General features: G+C 40.2%; 1 protein-coding gene across 2 annotated transcripts in view; it reads right to left on the bottom strand.

Annotated features, from left to right (window-relative positions):
• The window catches only part of UGGT2 (UDP-glucose glycoprotein glucosyltransferase 2), a 268510-nt gene that overhangs the window by 47760 nt on the left and 206053 nt on the right, over positions 1 to 14697 (bottom strand). For both annotated transcript variants that reach the window (XM_066580528.1, XM_066580538.1), the window contains exon 31: positions 12696 to 12781. In XM_066580528.1, the coding sequence (XP_066436625.1) occupies positions 12696 to 12781 (86 nt within the window). The remainder of the gene's footprint in view (positions 1 to 12695; positions 12782 to 14697) is intronic.

The raw sequence follows: 14697 nt of genomic DNA, 5'->3' as shown, positions 1-14697 counted from the left end.
TACCCACTTACACACGTTTTCGCCCAGTCCGAGCTGCCTCATTTTGCATATTAGCCTATTATGTGGCACGGTGTCAAAGGCTTTAGAGAAGTCCAGATATACAAGATCAATAGATTCTCCCTGGTCCAGCTTAGAGCTTACTTCATCGTAGAAACTGATCAGATTTGTCTGACATGAGCGACCCTTCATGAATCCATGCTGGTGAGGAGTTATTCCCTTAATCTCCTTGAGGTACTCATCGATGGCGTCTCTCAGAATCCCCTCGAAAATTTTTCCCGTTACTGAAGTGAGACTTACTGGCCTGTAGTTACCAGGCTCACTTTTGCTCCCTTTTTTGTAGATTGGAACCACGTTGGCAATGCGCCAGTCCAATGGTACTACTCCGGTCTTGATAGTGTCTAGAAATATAAGGTATAGCGGCCTAGCTATCTCGTCACTTAGTTCCTTTAGTATCCTTGGGTGTAATCCATCAGGGCCTGGTGATTTATCAATTTTAGTTTTCTTTAGACGCTTCCGCACCTCCTCCTGCGTTAGGTATGAGATATTTTGTGAGGGGTTCGTTTTATTCCCCTGCTCCTCGTGTGGCATTTCCTTTTCTTTGGTGAACACACTTGAGAAGAAACTGTTTATTAGATTTGCTTTCCCTTCGTCATCATCAATGATTTCTCCTGCATTGTTTTTTAAAGGGCCAGCGCTCTCCCTGCAAATCCTTTTGCTGTTTATGTAGTTGAAAAATAGCTTCGGGTTGTTTCTGCTCTCTTTTGCGATCCGTCTTTCTGCTTCCTCCTTGGCAGTTTTGATCGTATCTTTGCATATTTTGTTTTTTTCCCTGTATGATTTTAGCGCTTCTTCGCTGCCTTGTTGCTTTAGTAGTTTGAACGCTTTCTTCTTTTCGTTTATTGCCCCTCGTACCGTCTTGTCGAGCCACATTGGTTTCCTTTTAGCTGAGTTACTTTTATTTTTGAAGGGAATGAACTGCTCACATGAGGCGATTAGGATCCTTTTGAACTTTTCCCATTTTTCCTCCGTACTGATATTTTTGAGGATGTTGTCCCAATTAATGTTACCGATAGTAGTTCTAAGCTCATCAAATTTTGCTTTACTAAAGTTTAGTTTCTTTGTCACTCCTTGATAAGGCATCCTATTGATTGACAGCTGGAAGTTGATTATATTGTGGTCGCTGTTCCCCAAGTGCCCCTCAACCTGCACCCCCTTTATACGTTCCGGTTTGTTAGTTAGCACTAGGTCCAGAATGGCTTTCCCTCTTGTTGGTTCCTGCACAAGTTGGTTCAGGTAATTGTCTTTAATTAATCTCAAGAACTTATCACCCCTGTGAGATTTGCAGGTTTCGTTCTCCCATGTTATATCTGGGTAATTAAAGTCCCCCATGATAATTACTTCGTTTCGTTTTGACACCTCCTCTATCTGCCTTAGTAGTAAGTCTTCAGTTTCTGCTGTTGCTTTTGGTGGTCGATAGAAGACCCCTATCAGGATGTTGTTGTTTTTTCCTCCCTGTATTTCTACCCACAGAGATTCCACCTGTTCGTCTCCTACCCCTATATCCTCCCGTAGCCTCGGCTTCAAGTTCGATTTGACGTACAGACATACCCCTCCCCCTTTCTGGTTCCTTCGGTCTCTTCTGAAGAGATTGTACCCCTGCAAATTCACCGCCCAATCGCACTTATCATCAAGCCATGTTTCAGTAATTCCGACCATATCATAGTTTTCATCAGTCATTCTCGCTTCAAGCTCGCCCACTTTACCGATCAGACTTCGTGCATTCGTGATCATACAATTTATTTCATTTTTTTTGTTTTTTAAATTTGTTTTGTTGCTATTCGTACTTATGGCTGATCTGTCAGTTCTAACTGTACTAACCCCACCCCCTGCTCGTCCCCCATTCCCTTTGCTTGGACCCAGATCACTAATTACACTGGCTACCCCACTATTTCTCATTTTACCCTCCCCCCCAGTCCCTAGTTTAAACACTCCTCCAGCCTTCTAGCCATCTTTTCCCCCAGCACTGTTCGTGATGGCCTTGATTGTATCTAGCCATCCTGTTCTTTGCTGTGAGTTAGCGCGCATCACGTGGCCAAAAAAAAAGAGCCGCTGTTTGCTGGCTTTGCCCTCTAGTGATATTTTCGGTTTGACACGATCTAACTTCACCTTGTTCATGGCCATGGTAGTTAAAGGTACCTGTAGCATTCTCCTCCAGCGAAATAGTTTGAACGCAGCAATTTTTCTTCCGTCTGTTTTCCTGAGCGTCCAACTTTCGTAACCATACATTGTTATGGAGAAGACGATTGCATTGACCAGTCTGATTTTTGCTGCAATGCTAATATCCTTGCTTTTCCAGAGCTTTTCCATTCCTTGCATTGCATTCCTACCAAGTGTAATCCGTCTTTTGATCTCAGGTCCAGATTGCCCTTTGCAACCGATTTTGGATCCAAGGAACAAATGAAATCTTGGACCGACTTGACTTCTTCGTTGTTACTTTTTATGTTCACTGTACCGTTGCCTACCGTGGTCATGACTTTTGTTTTCTTGCTGTTGAGGTACAGTCCCATGCGCTTGCTTTCCTTTTGCACACATTGGATAAGGTATTCCAGGTCCCTTTCACTTTCCGCAAGCAGGGTGGTGTCATCTGCATATCGAAGGTTGTTGACAATTCTGCCACCGATTGTGACTCAAATTTCTAATTCAGCCAATTTGCATCGCCTCATGATCGCTTCTGTGTACCGATTGAAAAGGACAGGTGATAGAATGCAGCCTTGTCGTATGCCTTTCTCGATTCCGAACCAATCCGTGTTTCTATAAGCTGTCCTGACTGTTGTTTCTTGGTTGTTATAAAGAGACCTTATAAGCTGTTTATTATGTTCTGGGACGTCCATTTGCTTCAGACACTTCCAAAGCTTGTCAACACAATCAAATGCCTTGCTGTAGTCGATGAAACACATGTACACATCCTTTTGATATTCCCGGGTCTTCCCCATGAGCCAGCGCAGGTTCGCTATTTGGTCTCTGGTGCCATGTCCTTTGTGGAAGCCAGCCTGAATGTCTGGCAGTTCCCGTTCAACAGTTGTCGCAATGCGTTTCTGTACAAACTCTTAAAGAATTTTGCTCATGTGAAGTATGAGGACAATGGTGCGCTAATTGGAACATTCTTGAGCATCACCTTTTTTTGAAAGTGTGACGAAGACAGATCTTGCCCAGTCTTTGGGCCACGATTTGGAGCTCCAGATCTTTTGACATAGGTCAGTTAGGATCTCTGGTTTGAGCAGTTTGGCTAGTATGTGGCCAATGCCCAGAGCTTTCCTGTTTGGTAGTTTTTTCAGGGCCCACGTGACTTCTTCCTCCAGAATGCACATTTTTTATTCTATTTGATGTATGTGATCCAACGGGTTGTCTGTTTGATTGCCTACATACAGCTCTGCTGTATATTCTCGCCACCTACGCTTGATTTGATCTTCTTGTAATAATTTGCCATCCCAGTCTTTGATGGTTGCTACCTTGCGAGGTGCAAATGGTGTCCGGGTCTGCTTCACATGGGTGAAGAGAGCTCAGGTGTGGCCTTGCTGGTTTGCTTTTTCCAATTTTGCGAATTGGTTGTTCCAGTAGCGCTCCTCATTTGACTTTTCTTTGAAACGCCACATTTAGCTGTCTGAATTCAACTAAGGTGCCCACTGTTTAAGCTGCTCGTTGCTTATAAGCGATTCTAATGGATTCATCTGATAGCCATTGCAGTTATTTTGCTGATTTTCTGAAAGGATTAATTTGTTCAGCCTTACGCCGTGTGATGGATTTTATTTCTTTCCATAATTCTTCAGGGTCTTTTCCGATGGTGCTGAGCACTTCTAACCTGTTATTCACTTCGACTGCGTATCGTTAAGGGATGTTGTCTACATTAAAACGGTGTATTGCTGGTGACCTTTTGAGGTTGCTGAATCTGAGCTTGATTTTTGCGCCTAGTAATTGATGATCAGAGCTGCAGTCTGCACCAGGAAGTGTTATCACGGCCAGAATTGAGCTTTTCCAATGCAGTTGACATAGGAAGTACTTGATTTGGTTTCGGTGCACGCCATTTGGGGCTGTCGATGTGTACAAACGGCATTTTGGCTGCTTAAACCAGGTGTTCATGATCGATTGGCAGTTTTCCGTACAATATTGGACCACATGGTCACCTGCATTATTCCGCTCACCCAAACCGAATTTGCCAACAACTGGTAGGTCTTCTCCAGAGCCAATTTTTGTATTGAAATCCCCTGTTATAAAAGTGATATCTCATTGCTTGCTTGCTGGAGATCGGCATAGAATTTTTCAATGTACTTATCTGTTGCATCGTTTGTCCATAAAATACAACAAAGTTAAAAAAAAAAAATAGAGTTGGGGTAAGCCAAGTCTTCCCATCGTCTACCCTTTATTAAACAGTATGGAATATGAAGCCTGTGAGTTCATTGGGAACATACAGGACTATTATTTTAAATGCTATATTAAAAACTGAAATTTAACATACTACTCTATTTGCATAGTCCAGCAATCATTCACACTGCATTAGAGTGGTCATGCTACATAATGTAGTATGCTGTGGAGCAGAACAAACATTCATTTGCTGCCTGCTAAATCTGCATGTAGATCGCTGGAGTTACATTTTGAGGCCAGGGGTAGGCCACTTCATTGCATTGAGGCATGGCTCACATTATCCAACCTTTCTTGAGAAATAAAGCTTTATCAGTAACTAGGCTTTCTGGGTCTTTATTCAATAGGCAAAACACCTGGGAAACTCACACTTCCAATCTCATCTCATTAATTGAAACATCTTTTGCCAATTAGCTCTTGGAGAAGTCATTAACACAGAAGTTGACTTTCTCCCTGCACTGTGGATTTCCCAGTCAATGTGCTCAATAAAAGACATGAACAGTACAATTGTGTGTGTTTTTAGTTACGTTGGACTTCTCTATAACTGTGCCTTGGATAACAACCCAACCACATTAGCATTTAATGCCGATATCCCGATAATTCCAAAGGGTTCACTTAAAATACACTTGCATGAAAAAGTGTGTATTTTTCCTTTTCTTATGTTATCATTTGAATGTGTTGGAACTCATCCACAGATAGAATGGGGATTTCTAGGTTCCCGGTTAAGAATCTATGATCTAATCAGTAGGGCACAGAGGGATATGAAAAGCATATGCCACATTTCTAACTAAGATCTATCAGCCATGGTGAATAAACTTTTATTACAGTTTTAATTATTTCAACATGTCTGATGCTAAACAATAAATGTTATTAACTGACAAAAAGCACACTTTAGGATTCTTATATTAAAAGTAAAAAGATTAACTCCGTTGAATGAGATTGCATATTTTCCTTTAAATATCTTTACCTACGTTGTAGAAGAAACTAGCAAATTTGCCATTTGGAAACAGTGCTTCTGCCTGCAGAGTGCAAGGATGGATGGTTTCTATGTATTCTCAGCATTTTCCATAATGCATAGTAATCATTACTGAGGGAGGCCAACTAACACTGAGAATATGCAAACCTCTGAGCCACAGACACAAATCTAGTTGTGGATTTCCATAGGCAGCAGTATGGAACAGTCCTTTCAGTTAAACTAATTAATCATTGTGAAAGTCAACTCAAATGCTTAGATAAGTAACACTTGTACTAATGCTTTCTTAAGCCAAAGGATACACAGAAAAGTCCAAGAATAGGACAGTCACACATAAAATGCCTCTATGATTCTATAATGAAAAGACGGGAGGCCTCATAGCAGTCAGCTAATGAAATAAAAGCATAGGGATAGTAGAAGGATTTGTTATGAGCATTTACAAATGGATTTCCTTCAACTCTAGAAGGTAATAATAGTAATCATTTTTATTTATGTAGCACCAACATATTCTGCAGCGCTTACAAGACAAGGGGAACAGAAACAAAACCATGGTTACATGTAGTAATCAGTTGATGGAGACAATAGGGGTGCGGGTCCTGCTCCAACAGGCTTACATACTACAGATAATGGGGTGATACAGAAGGTAGAGGGGCTGGAGATGTGCACGGTATGGCGAGGTGGAGAGTGTGGGATGCTATACACATAGACAATGGTTAAATTGGGCCATATAGTGGTCGAATCGGTATGACTGCAGCGGGTGGTTGATGGCGGCTAGCAGGGACTGCAGTCAGTAGATCAGGGAGCATGTTACCAGGAGGAGTACAGAGGGGTTTGGTTCACGAGATATGGTATTCATAGAATATATCAGGTCGGCCCCTACAGAATTAAAATGCAGTCAACATATTATGGTTAGAGGAAAGACCGAATAGACAAGGGGGAAAAAACAACAGAAATAATATATTTATGTTTGGAGGTCATTTTTATGGATTCAGGAACAAACTGAGACCTAAAGCTAAAGAATGAAATGATTCATAAAAAAAAAATTAAATGGCTTTCATGCAAGGAAAGAGGAATATATGGTATGGTTAACCTTTAAACATTTAGGAAATAAAAATGGACAAGTTAGCATTAGGGCAGGTATGTATTTGGGTGGCATTGCAGATCTCTATATGCTGCCGTATAGATTAAGTCAAATAAAGACATTGTCAGCTGTAGCAGTGCCGCTATCACTATAGGGAGCGCAGAAAGCACATTGCACCGACCATAGTGCATCGACCTGGTTTGGTATTGCAGGCGCAGCTCCTATTGAATTAAATGGCATCTGCGCCTGTAATACCAACCTGGCCTGCGAGCGCCGGAACCTGACGATCATCTATTGATGACCTATCCTGACGACCGGTTATCAATAGAAAAAAAAGTAAAAAAAATACCCAACAATCCCTTTAATTTGTGACATTTCCAGCAAATAAAAACAATCTGGGCTTTTTAATGCAATGTGCAAGATTCTAAAACATATTGGCAACTGATACATGCTTCGTAACAAGAGTTACTAAATCCTGCTAACTACTCCATCTAGGTTCACTTTCCCGTCTGCACACAAAATAATAGTCCCTTGATAAAAGGAAATGCATTAATTTGGTTAGCACTGAAGCTGTTCATCAGACAATTAAGGAATGCAAATCTGAGACTTGAAGGTGACAGAAAAGCAGGCAGCAATGACAAATGAAAACATTTCTGGGCTAAAAATAAAGTATTTCTTGACAACTCAGGAAAAGTAAAAAAAGTGCACTTCTTATCCCAAACTAGGGTTTTTCATTACATTTAAAATAAATCCATATTAATGTTTACCTTAGGCTTAATGGTTTGATATTTTGCTAAATATTTAACACATTCTAATTCCTTTGCTACTTTCATTTAATCTTACTTTCACACCACTACCAGAGGCATCACACTATGCATTCACTCTGTGTAGAAGTTCCACCTGCAGCAGAATGACTGCCATAGAGGCCTAATATTACAAGGTAGTAAAAAAAGACAACTGCCTGAAGCGTGGCACAGTTATATGTCTGGCAATGGTTTAGTTTGTATTATGGCTAACAGCGCTTAAGGCTTCCTTCACATTGTGCTCTTGGATACAGCACAGGCTCCGTGCTAGCTTTCACCTTCTATTCAGCAAATTGCATATGGACAGAAAGCAAGACAGAGTCGAGACTGAACCAAAGGAGTCAATATGTAAGACAGGGACTACTTTGGTCTCCATTTCACATAGTCTCTGTCCCCGTCAGTTTTTTAAACTGGAGAGAAAAGCGCTGTCCATGCTAACAAGGATGGAAACTAAGTGAAACAAAGACCAAAGAGGTCTCTGTTTCACATTCTTAGTCCTTGCTAACAAGGATGGAATAATTATTTCTGCAGTAAAATATATTACAAAGTCCTTGTTAGCAAGAACTCTGCAATATATTTTATGGCAGAAAAACAGAGAAATATATTTTATTGCAGAAAAATGCCTAACAAAGTTTCTTCTATTCAATTGTACTATTGATTTATGAAAAAGAAATTAAAAAGTTTAGTAACTCTAAGGCCTCATGTCCACGGGGAAAATCAGATCCGCTGCAGATTCTCCATGTAGAATCCGTAGCGGGTCCCTCCTGCCCCGCGGACATGAGCGCTGAAAATAACAATAAATAAGAATAAACTCACCTCCCATCCGCTCCGTTTCTTCTCTTCGCTGCGGCGTCATCTTCTCTCGTCGCGGCCGGATCTTCTTTCTTCGGCTCGGCGGATGCGCAGGATGACGTCGGTGACGTGCCCCGCGCATGTGCCGTCCCGAAGAAAAAAGATCCGGCCGCGACGGAGAGAAGATGGCGCCGCGCGAAGAGAAGAAATGGAGCGTGTGAGTAAATCCCGATTGGAGCATGGTCCAGATTTTTTCATGCTCCATTTTTTTTTAAATCCTTTTTATTGACCATCCGCGGGTATTTATCTACCCCGCGGGTGGTCAATGCATCCCTATGGGGTGCGGATCCGCGGGCAGGAGAAGAGTTAAAATCCGCTGCGGATTTTAATTCTTATTTTGCCCGTGGACATGAGCCCTAACTTTTAAATTTATTAGAAATCAGGATTGGCACTGAAAACAAGAATATTAAAAGGGAATGTATCACCTAGCTTTTTCTTCTTACAAGTTAAAACCAGATCGAGAAATATATACAATTTTGTAACATAACTGTCTAATCTGTTTTTTTATTTCATAATTGTAAATTTTTCATTGTATTATTTGTAAATGACTATGGGGGACTGCCATCTTGCCTGAGATACAGTTGGGAGCATTTAGGGATATGCTTTACAGCAGCCTCATGGGCCATTAAAACAATGGACAAGAACTGACCCAAAGACTTCTTTGAGAGATTGTTCTAGACTCTGTGACATGCACAGAAGTAACTGTCATTGGAGGGAGTGTAGATACGCTGTGACCATCACCTATTGTGAATGGTGGCTCCTGCTTTTTCTATATATAGGTTATACTTTCACTGCTGAAATTCTGCCTGTGATGGTAATGACAGAACTGCTGAGGTTTTTTTTTCTACAGGACAGGAAGTGTCAAACTATTGTTTTAGGATTCTTTTTTAGTACAGAAAGTGACATTGAAACTAAAAATGCACCAAAAATTCTCTTTAAAAAAAGGGGAATGAATGAAAAGCCGATTAAAAACCCAATAGCTAGCGAACAGGTGCAAAGTGCTATTGCGGCTTTTTAACCATGAAAATAAATGGTCATTTACCTCCTTGTCACCCTATGGAAGGCTCATAAAGCAGTAACTAGAGGGCACATCTTAAGAAACACGCCAAGCTTAAGTCTCAAAGACTTGAAATTCTAATTACATCTCTGGAGTCTTATATCATGAAAAGGCCGTCTGTCCTGTTCCTACATAGATTGGTTGAGGCTAGGATGTAATTAAGGGCTCTAGAAATACATAAACTAGAATGCCTCCTCTTAACTGAAACAACATTATTATGAAAATGGAAATAAGGCACACGCACTTCTTGGTAGACTCCTTTGGGAGTGCACTTCTGATCACTTACCACAGGATATTCGAAATGAGTTAGGGTCTGTTGTCTATCATCCTGATGATATTTCAACTCTTTTTCACAGCTATTATTCTAAACTTTATAATTTTCCTAGTAGTTTATTAAATGACCAGATGACCCATACACCATGCCTTAGAAAAAAACTGACCTTTTGTGTAACCCCACTTCCTTTCCTCTTGAAGAGGTTGCCTCCCAACAGTCCAGTATTGGGTGAGGAGCTACATGACACGATCAAAGCGTTATCTGGTGATAAATACCCAGGCCTGGATGGATTTAAGTATTTATATTAAGTTTATCAGAAGGAACTTTTCCCTTATCTTTCGCTTTTTAAGTCCTCCTTTGCATATACCTTCTACTATGCATCATTCCCATATTACAATAATCCGCAAAAAAGGAAAGGTCTCTCAAAGCTGTGCAAACTACAGGCCTGTAGCCCTCTTAAATTCTGATTTAAAATGATTTACTAGTATACTTGCACACTGATTAAATGTGTGGTTACCTTCTGATCCATAAGGATCAGGTTGGGATTTGTTCTCTTTCACCAACGGGGCAACAATACTCGGCGTGCAATTGACCTTGCAAAGGTGGCTAACTGGAAAGTGTATCCTGCCTTCCTACTTAGTTTTGATACAAAAAGCATCTTTGATAGGCTAAGCTGGCCCTTTAGGTTTGAGGCTCTTAGAGTTTTTGGTATTACAGGACCTTTCCTGGCAACTAATCATAGTTTCTATTCCAAACCATTGGCAAAAATGTAATTCTCCATCTTTTCTTCTAACCTCGTTAGTATTGCCAATGGCAATAGGCAGGGCTATTTAGCTGCCAGGGTATGATCACATCCAGATATAAACAGCATTATGTTGAGAAATGAAGAATTAAAGGTTTCTCTTTTCACTGATGATGTATTACTTACTCTTTCGGATCTCCACATCGTGCTTCCTCACCTTCACTCTACATTATGGGAATATGGTCGCTTTTCAGGCTATAAGATAAGCATATCAAAGACTGATGTTTTGCCTCCTAATGTTTCTCTGGCTATGGATGGAGATTGAGAAATTATGGCTTGCTTCAGTGCATCCACCTACCTTGTTGTCTTTTCTCTACTAGGGCACATAAAATTTACTAGGAATATATGGTCCACCTGCCAGCGATGTTTTACATTAGCCTCCAAAACATTCCTACATAATCTCTATAATCTTTAATACTCTTTATAATCTTTAATCTCTAGGATTTTAACATCTTCTATGGTGTGAGCTTGGTTCTTTGTAGAACTGTTTACCCATTTGACTTTCTAAAATGTTCCTATAAATGCTCTTACAAATTGCCACAAAGAGGAGAACTTCATTATCATCATCATATACGTTATTATGTTTTTTTCCCCTTTTTGGTTCAACCACAGTATTTCTTCCCTCCCCTTTTGAAAAGCTTTGCCAGACAGATACTACTACTAAGGGATTAATATCAGCCATATTTCTATCTATACCAGTGGGTGATACACCTGTCCATCACAGATATATGGATAAATGGGAATAAGTTTAGGGAACTTGTATCTCTCTAACGAGGTGACAGACTACAGTCGAGAATCTAAATCATCAATCTGGACTACTTACAAGTAGATGGACATTGTCTTCATTCAGCCTAACATACTATGTTACTATGTAAATGCGTGATGTACTGGTATGATACTTCAGTCCTTTTCAATTCGCTCAATCTCTCTTTTCCGTCTTCATGTTGGTACTGCCAATCTGAAGCAGGTACCGTTTTTGTATTTTTTGTACCTGCCTCCTGGAGAGAGGTGGAGGGCCTGGTTGCTGAGGTTCTGCATACCTTCATCTAAATGCCCCCTTAGAGGTAGGAGTAGGAGATCCGCTAGGATGTTCTTCTATGAACTGCTGCGAAATCTTTGATCTTGGAAACAGACAGGATGCCCTTCCCCTTGTCTTGATTTTGTATACTAGACTTAAGGAAGTCTGCTACCTGGAACATTTTACAGCATTTATAACACCACCCAGGGCTTATCTGGAGCAATATGGGATCCATGGGATACCTGGTAGATAATTAGCTCCCATTAGTTGGTTATGCTAAGCTTTTTTGCCTGATCCCCCACCTGTTTCTTTATTCTCTTCTCTCTAGGTTTTGTTATGTCCCTTGGTATCCCGAACTCATCTATATCCTGGTTTTTGTGCATTCTAACATTGCTGAGTAGAGAGAGATATATGCAGGCTTTCTTCCTTTTTTTGTTAGATTGTAAGACAGTTTTTGCTTGTATGATGGATGTTATTCTTATTGGGACTGTTTTCCTTTGACTCCATTTTGCTGTCTATTTTTTCCAATTTGAAAAATACATCTTTTTTTTTTTTTTAAAAGCATGTTTAGCATAAAAACTAGATTTATACAATAGGTCATTTTCTGATGGCACATTCCCCTTAAGGTCCTTTATAATCATTCTTACTTTAGGGCATCCTTCCATTTCATAAAGATATTTACAATAACGAAAAGTTAATTTTTTCAGAAAAAAGCTTCACAGATAGTGCACAGCAGTTGCAAAAGCTTACAGTGCTGTGGACAGCCATTACTGCTGCTTGCTAAATCTGTAACCTTGAGATACATGAGTACCAGTCACATGCAATGCCATGCAATACACTAATGAGCCCTGATGTTTCACTACGGCTGATTCCAGAGATGAGTAACTAGATATATGGAAAAACCTTAGGCTTCTAATCAAATGCCAAAGTCCTGCATGGTATTTCTGACATCTGAGGTGTCAGTAGCACACCTCAAGCTGGGTGCCAGGCGGTGCAAGGAATCTGAGAAAAATGTAACGGATAGTTCTTACATGTTTTCTTTCTGTCAAATTTGAATAATAAACCCTATTTGCAGATTTGATAGTAAAAAAAGAAAAAGTATAGCAACATGAAAAATGTATATTATATAAATGTCACAAAAGGAGTTAACAGATCTTAGCAAATCTTTAAGATATACTGTCATTCGTTTAGATGGCTGAATTCTACAGGTAATAGACACACTTCAAGTAAGAAAACAAGACCAAACTCCCGAGAGCACAACCACCATAAAATACGTTAGAATCTACTGCAGAATTCGAGATTTTCAGCATTCAATTGTTTGAAATATACAGTACAACTTTCTAAGAATTCCCAAAGCGCTAGCCCAAGTTTTCACTTATGTTCTCAGTTTCATTTGTCAAAAAGGACCAATATGGGTACCTCATAATTGAATTCCACAGCCCCGTACTCGCTTCTGGCTCACTGCTCAGGAGATCTGCATGTATTTGATCCGGCTTTTTCTGCACCTGGATAGCAGAGTAAAAAAACGTCAACCTGTGCTTCCCATATGGAAATGTAATTTGCTAAAACCCACCATACTACAAGGATGTTGAAGGGATTTCTTGACTTACATTGACCTTTACCAGAATGGAAAAAATAAATAAATAACATATATGATTGACTGCATTATTGCATTTTGTTTTAGCTTTGGATCTAGAAGGTCATTCAATGACATTAAAACTTGCACGGCATTCCTGAGCTGCTTCTTGCTGCAATTCAGCCTGTGCAGAATGAAAATAAAACTGTAAAGCTGTGTCTTAAAAATAAAGATGAGTTTTTTGCATTTACAACTTTATGTCTTTCAAGTATGGTAAAAGGACCTATCTTTATAAAAATGGTTGAGTTTGCCTCCAATTTTTTGCAGTAGCATTTTATCATTAGCGAGATGTTGGCAGGGAAAAATGTAAATTTACTTTACCACAATTTTAAGCAATTTATACCTCTAGTAAGTCTCATCATGTTTAATCCCTGGATCGGCTTATTCTTAAACTGCTGCTGCATTGTTCCCCATGAAGTATAATGTCTTTCAGGAGGCTTTTCTTTTTAACTAAAGCTTAAAGGAATACTCCATGGAAAGCTGATATATTGGGTTATGCTTAGTGCAGGGCCTGAGGCGGCAGTCAGTGCACGACAAAGGAAATTACACAACAAGGATAAAAGTCCCATGTCATCTGCCACTAGGCATAACACAAAGCACATATTGTGCACTGAGGCCTCATGTCCACGGGCAGATTTGATTTGTGGAATCCGCACGGGTCATGTGCATGGAAGATCCGCAATTCCAAGTGCCCATAGGGAAGCACTGGCATCCGCAACTGAATTTAAGCATGTGGAATTGATTTGCAGACCGTTTGGTGCGGAAAATAAATCACAGCATGCTCCATTTCAGGTTAAAATTTAAAGGTTAAAATTAATTAGGGAGGTGGGGAAAAGGCTGGGAGGTGGGGTTGCGGATTTTTTTTTGTGTGCTGAAAAATCATTTAAAATCCCCGCCTGTTGAATGGGCTGTATCTGATTGGCTGAGCGCTCAGCCAATCACAGGCAGCGCTCAGCCATTCATTGAATGACAACTAAGCTCTGTCAGTGATTGGTCACAACGTTTAGCCAATCACAGGCAGCGCTCGGCCATTCATTGAAACACATTTTTTGAAGGAGGCCTACCATATTCCCTAATCTACTGCAACTCTTCTCCATTTACCAAGCTCCTAAATTTCCCATTGAAAACCTGATCCCCTTCATCCTAGTGTATCTCCCACGCAACATACACTCATGCATATCTGTATATACATAGAAACTGGCTGGTGATTGTTCCATACAGCTTTATGTATAGTACCCTATTATGTAAAAGGTAGCTGGACTACTGAACAGAACAAACACTTGTAGCGCTTGTGTCGCCCCTATTTCCTTACAGTCTGTAAGCTCATGTGAGCAGGCCTTTACTCATATTGTTCCAACTATGTCTACATTATGTTCCTTCTGACTAGTAAAGTGCTATGGAATATGTTGCCGCTATATCAAAAACATTAATAAATCACAAAACCCTCAGTCTCAAGGCAGAAGGATTCATGGGCTGTTGAAAAAGAAATCAGTCAAGGAATGCAGCTGTGCCGATACATAAAGCTAGTGAAGACAGGAGCATCCTTGATACATGGATCTCAAATCCAGCATGTACTATAACACTGGGAGGGAAAAATCAGAAATTAGGAGCAGGTTGCAAGATTTATTTCTAGGAGTACGGAATTAATTGAAGGAATGAACATTGCAGCCTGACATTAGTCCAGGTTTTTTAACTCCAGGTAAGCAGGAACATCAGTACCGCACTAACCATGTCAAAGGTGTCCATAGCCTTTAAAATATCGTGGAACTCACTTATTAAACTAAC

Source organism: Eleutherodactylus coqui, chromosome 1 (genome assembly GCF_035609145.1).
Source record: "Eleutherodactylus coqui strain aEleCoq1 chromosome 1, aEleCoq1.hap1, whole genome shotgun sequence".
NCBI classification, from domain to species: Eukaryota; Metazoa; Chordata; class Amphibia; order Anura; family Eleutherodactylidae; genus Eleutherodactylus; species Eleutherodactylus coqui.
This window is presented reverse-complemented; position numbering and strand designations above follow the sequence as displayed.